Below are 6,000 nucleotides of genomic sequence, written 5' to 3'. Positions count from 1 at the left end.
ATAATGGTCCAAATAAGCGACTTCAGTGACAGAAAAATGAAGATCCAAAAGTTGTTGTCTGTCATACACCAGCAGAGAGTTGATGTCACAGATGTGAAATGCAAAAAACAAAAATAATCCGAACACCATCAGCAGAGGTGGATTGCAAGCCATGTACACGGGCGCCATCTTACCGGAAGTTCATCAGTACCAGTCAAAAATTGTGCAGCAGCATTTTGTACCAGCTGTAACCGTGAGAGTGAGGCCTGGCTAACTCCTATCAACAGAGAGTTACAATAATCCAGGCGTGAAGTAATAAAAAAATAATAAAATTAGTGAAGACTGTCATTTTAAGAAACTCCCACCAAGCTGTCACAGAGGAGCTGATATTGATGCTTTTAAAGCATTCCTGTCGTTTTATGTTTGAGCTAATGAATGGAACGTCCGAGATCATTATATTATTGCAAAGTGTCTGTTCTACGTATAGCCAGGGTTCATCAAGGGGTGTGTGTTTTATCCATCTTGAGATGTATTCTATCCTGTTGACTACAAAGTAATAATATAAACTGGGTAGCTCTAGTCCTCCTTTATCTTTGGTCTTCTGTAGTGTTTTTAGTTTAATATGTGGGGGGGGGGGTTTATCTTTCCAGAGAAATTTAGAGATGGAGGAGACCAGGGATCTAAACCAGTCAGATGATGGTTTATTTGGGATCATTGAAAATAGATAGTTTATTTTAGGCAAAACCATCATTTTTATTGAAGCAATTCTTCCCATGAGAGCTAAGGGTAGAGATTTCCATCTAGCAAGGTCACTCTCAATTTTCTTTAAAAGTGGGATGTGGTTTTGTTTTGTTTAATCTGTCAGTCTAGGCGAGACATTGATACCCAAGTACGTAATATTCCCTGACTGCAGTTGTGTAGTAAGTGAATTGTTGAAATAGCAATTAATTGGTAGAACTGTGGATTTTATCCAGTTTATAGAGTAATCTGAAACTTTTGAAAAAGAGTTTATCAATCCAATAACCTGAAAGAGGGAGGTTTGTGAATGCTGGAGGAAGAGCAACACATCATCAGGATATAGACTGATTATGTGCTCTATGTTCTTACATTTTATGCCTTTAATATCTGTAGTTTGCCTGATTGCTGCGGCTAGCGGTTCGATGAAAATAGCAAACAGTGAGGGGGAGAGTAGGCATCCCTGCCAGGTGTCCCTTTGCAGATGAAAGCTAGTTGATATTTGATTATTTGTCCTAATGCATGCTTATGGGGAACTGTATAATACAGTGCCTTGCGAAAGTATTCGGCCCCCTTGAACTTTTCAACCTTTTGCCACATTTCAGGCTTCAAACATAAAGATATAAAATTTAAATTTTTGTGAAGAATCAACAACAAGTGGGACACAATTGTGAAGTGGAATGAAATTTATCGGATGTGTCAGACTTTCTTAACAAATAAAAAAACTGAACTTGGCACCATACTTTCCCAACAATTTTAACTTAATCAACTTTTTAAACATATCAATTGTTTAAGAAATTTTTATGGCGATGTCAAGGCAAATCCATGATCCTATTCCCTGGATTACAACGCAGCGCTCCTTCAGATTAGTTCTAAATGGAGGTTTTACAAACATTTCCATTCCCTTAAGGTTATAATGTCTCTCTCTTTTTTTTAAACAAATTTTAATTGAATATTTGGGGGTAATATATTTTATGAGCTTTATACATGACTTTTAAAATAATATATTCAACCAAATCATAACATTTTAATAATTTCAACTGATGAAATAATATATTTGTTGGGTGACCATAGCATAATAATTCTTATAGCTCTTTTTTGTAAAATAAAATAGGGTTTGTAATTGTTTTGCATGTTTATTTTAATGATAACTTAATAAGTTGGAACCAAGTTTGTATTTTTACAAATTCTGCCTGTATCATCTCTGACATCCGTTCAATATCTTCACCCGAACAAAAAAAAAAAAAAAAAAGTGGCATCATCTGCAAATAAAACACACTTCAAAAGCCCTGACACATCAACCAGATCATTCACATACAAAATAAACAACTTTGGTCCCAACACAGAGCCTTGAGGAACTCCACATCCATTAACACAAAATTCAGATCTTACATCATTTACTTGTACAAACTGTCTCCTATTATTCAAATAACTGGATAACCACTGTACTGCCAATCCTCTAATGCCATATTCAGTTTTTCAAGGAGAATGGTGTTGTCAATAGTGTCGAAGTCCTTTTTTAAATCAGCAAAAACGCTAACACAATACTGCTTTTTGATCAACAACAGTTGTTATCTCTTCTAGTACTTCCATGAGCTACTGATGATAAGTTTTTTGCTCTAAACCTACAAGTATTTGCTGATGAGCTGTAAAACTAAACTCTCTCTCAGGTTGTAGGTCTGCCTCGAAGACTCAGACCAGCCGGAGACAACCACATCATCTGCAAAAAGTAAAACTGGTGAACAAAGCCAAGCTTCCACTGCCAATGGCTGCGTTCTTAAGAGTGTCATACAACGTGAAAAATGTTTAAAATACATTTTTAGACAAAGTGTTTAAAAAATGTATTATTTAAAATATTAATTAAAAAAAGATAGCTGTTATAACTGATTACAGAATGAAAGTTAAACTCTCCAGTGATGAACAACTAAATTAAAAGTCAATGAAAGTACTGATCATATGTGCCCTGTCAAACAGAACCGAGGGTTACGTCATAATGTGGTATCAGTGCTTAAGTGCAGTGGTCGAAATTTTTACAATAATTACATATTGTCAAAATGTGATGAAAGAATACCGTACATTATCCAATGGTCTCTTGAATTAAATGTGCACAATTATTAAAGGATGTTTTGAAGGATTTTTATGAGCAGTACCAAGGATGAATTTGAACAGCAAATCCTTAAATTTTTACTATTTTCCTTGTGGTAGTAAAATATATTTTATTATGTTACTGAAAGTTGTGTACATCTACGGTCTGCAGTATAAAACCGTATTTAATGCATATTAAACCGATGCAGAACCTTTATTTCCGGGTTTTTGTTTCCAGCAGGAAGGAGTTTCAGTTACATTTGTTTCAGAGCCTGCTTCAGACCTTTGAATAACGTCACAATAGCAAAGCTCTTTTTCTTTCCAGCTGGTAATTTCCAATATCCAAAAATGTTTTAAGGTTTCCTTTTTTAAAATAATGTCAAGAAATCCTCATTGGAACACAATAATATCAGGATTCAGACTGATTTTACGGATGTTATCCTGATTAGCAAGACAAACCAAGACACATCTCTGGAGCCGCTCATGATATCAGGGTGATCTAATAGATGATCAAATCAAAATGATGATGATCGAATATCAAAATGTAGCTTCAAAAAGGGCAGGGAAAGGTGTTTGTTCAGTTTGACTAAATCTGACTTAATCCTTGACGGGGTCGCATGTCGTGACCAAAATGACCTCACAAAATGGAGTATTAACTTTGAGTGACGTTGCACCGAGAAGGTCGTCGGATAGAATCCCTGCCGGTGACCTTTCTGGGTGGAGTTTGCATGTTCTCTCTGTGCATGAGTGGGTTTTCTCCGGGCACTCCAGTTTCCTCCCACGGACCAAAAACATGCATGTTAGTAACTCTAAATGGTCCCTAGGTGAGAGAGAGAGAGAGAGAGAGAGAATGAATGTTTGTTTGTCTCATGTGTCCCTGTGATGGACTGGAGACCTGTCCAGGGTGTCCCCCACCTCTCACACAGTGACTGCTGGATATGGCCACCAGTGACCCCGCAACCCAAAAAGAAAGAAGCTGGTAAAGATAATGGATGGATGGACATATATAAACACAGATGTACACGCTTGCATCTATACATTTCTTGAGCCAAAGTTTTCCTATGACCGTTTCTCTACTTACAGAGAAATAAAACGTCTCGAGTAAAAATTACTTGTCTTTTCAAAAGCATTTTGGCTCAAGCACAGGCTAAAATAATTCACCATTCAATAAAGAAAAGCTTTCAGAAGCTGGGCACTTTAACTAAAAAAAAAAAGAAGTAATTTTATTGTTGGTCAGAAGATCTTTAAAGACAATGGAGCATGACGTTATGATCGGACAAAGAACTGCAGTGGTGCAAACATGTTTTCTTCACGCAACAGCTTTCATGCACTTCTCCTTGAAATAATTTTCAAACATCTCAGTAATGTGAAGCAAGAGTAACTCCTTTAACACTGAACTAGTTGTAGCCCATCAAATAATGTCGATTATCTTGCAACAAATGACAGCAATCCAGCGGGGAACAGCTCAGAGCTACAGTACCTTACATCCACTAACCTTACACAGCTCTTTCAAATGCAAATCTGCCTTTATTTTGCTTTTGACACACAAATTCCTCCCTGTACACCATCAGTATATCAAACTAGTAGACAAAAAGAGATGTCTCTCAGGAGGAACGTATGAATGATGATGCCAGTATTATGGCCACGGTAAAAAATAAAATAAAAGTTTTGAGTCACTGTGATGCCTCTGAGCATCTCTCTTGCATCTGAACAGAACCAAGGCAGTCGGGGGAAACGTCCAGACATCCATCCATATACAGATAAAATGGAAAATTGGAGACCTCTTAAATATAATTTGGAAAAATATCACATTACAAAGAAATCGCAGCCTAACATAGATGTGATTATCCGTCAAATTGTCTTTGCTGGGGTAAATCCAGGTGGACCAGAAATCTGTTAAATGGGTTTCCTGCAAATACGGGAAAAATATTTAACAGACCCAAAAGTCTTCTTTGTTCAGAGAACAATATAATGGATTTCTACCAATCTGCCATTCATATGTCCCAGTGCACTAAACCAAACACCATCCTGGTGGCAATTTTCTGTCTGCTGCCAAAATCAGAGAAGTTCACAGGCTTAAAATACAATTTCTTGGTGATCGGCCATGTGAAAAGATATCTGTTCATATTTGTAATTTCACATGACGGCTCCACAGGTGTTTGCTTTCGTTCTCCAGGTCAGAAGCACCAGTCTGTGTTCACAACAAACGCTTCTCTAAAGGGGGAGTTTAATCTGCTTTTCCATTTATTTAGTTCAAACACGAGCCTGGAGGAGGAGAAAGACTCGAGAAATTGATTGAGACAAATGTGAGATGATGTGTCCAATACATGACAACCACCCCTTGGCTTTAACGGATGATTCATTGTGCTTCTGAAAAGGAAGCTGTAAAAACGTGTCCAACAGCAGAGAGAAACAGGGTTTTATCTCGTCAAATAACAGTTTTTAAATAAAGTAGAACAGCAACTTTGACCAATTTTAACACTTTTTATGACCGGAAAATTATTTTGTGTTGTGACAAAGACACAAAAAAACATCACTGAAACTCACGAGAACGCTTCAAGTAATTCTATAGACAAGTGCTGCTCACTGTCACAGCCCAGTGAGATACTACTGTCAGTGTCTTACCTGCAGCACCTTCAGTCAGTGCACTCGCTTTGAAGCTGTGACGATTTCTGACGAGGAGCAAAGCGAAACTTTAGACAGAATGGGGACTTTAGATCTCTAATATCTCAAATTTAAGCTAAAATATTTTAAAAATCAAGCTTCATATGCTGTTTTCATCAGGCAGTTGTTTACTTTGTCACTATTTGAATGTATAATTGTGTCTTTGGGTGTGAACATATGGATGCTGATCTCTTGTTTTAACTGCAATAAAATCTAAAATGAAACATTTTAGCCAACACAGCTTGAAAATTTAATTTCTGACAGATTACAAGACAGCAGCTGCGTAAATCATTTCGTTACATTAATGTTTCATTTAAATGATAATTTTTCAATTCAAATAAACTCATTTTAAATGTGAAAATATACCAACTCTTGTTAAAAAAAAAAAAGTGAAATCATTTCTGGCAAAAATTAAAACAGTAAAACTTGAAGCCCACGGGTGTGAACTAATGACGCTGGTGAACTTTCACACAAATCAATACTTTAAAGAACATTACGACTGATTTTATAGTAAAAAACTAACTCGTTTTGAGTCTT

The 6,000-nt window shown here is 36.6% G+C and overlaps 1 protein-coding gene across 1 annotated transcript in view; it reads right to left on the bottom strand.

The window, feature by feature from the left end:
• Window positions 1-6,000, bottom strand: part of tmem132e (transmembrane protein 132E) — a gene marked incomplete at its 5' end in the record, with an annotated part of 183,306 nt that overhangs the window by 116,321 nt on the left and 60,985 nt on the right. The window contains one exon of the mRNA XM_037688218.1: window positions 2,164-2,171. Coding sequence (XP_037544146.1) covers window positions 2,164-2,171 — 8 coding nt within the window. The remainder of the gene's footprint in view (window positions 1-2,163; window positions 2,172-6,000) is intronic.

The sequence above is a fragment of the Nematolebias whitei genome, chromosome 14 (assembly GCF_014905685.2).
Source record: "Nematolebias whitei isolate Nwh7 chromosome 14, NemWhi1, whole genome shotgun sequence".
Classification (NCBI taxonomy): Eukaryota; Metazoa; Chordata; class Actinopteri; order Cyprinodontiformes; family Rivulidae; genus Nematolebias; species Nematolebias whitei.
The sequence above is the reverse complement of the archived record's forward strand: the minus strand, read 5'-3'. Positions and strand labels throughout refer to the sequence as shown.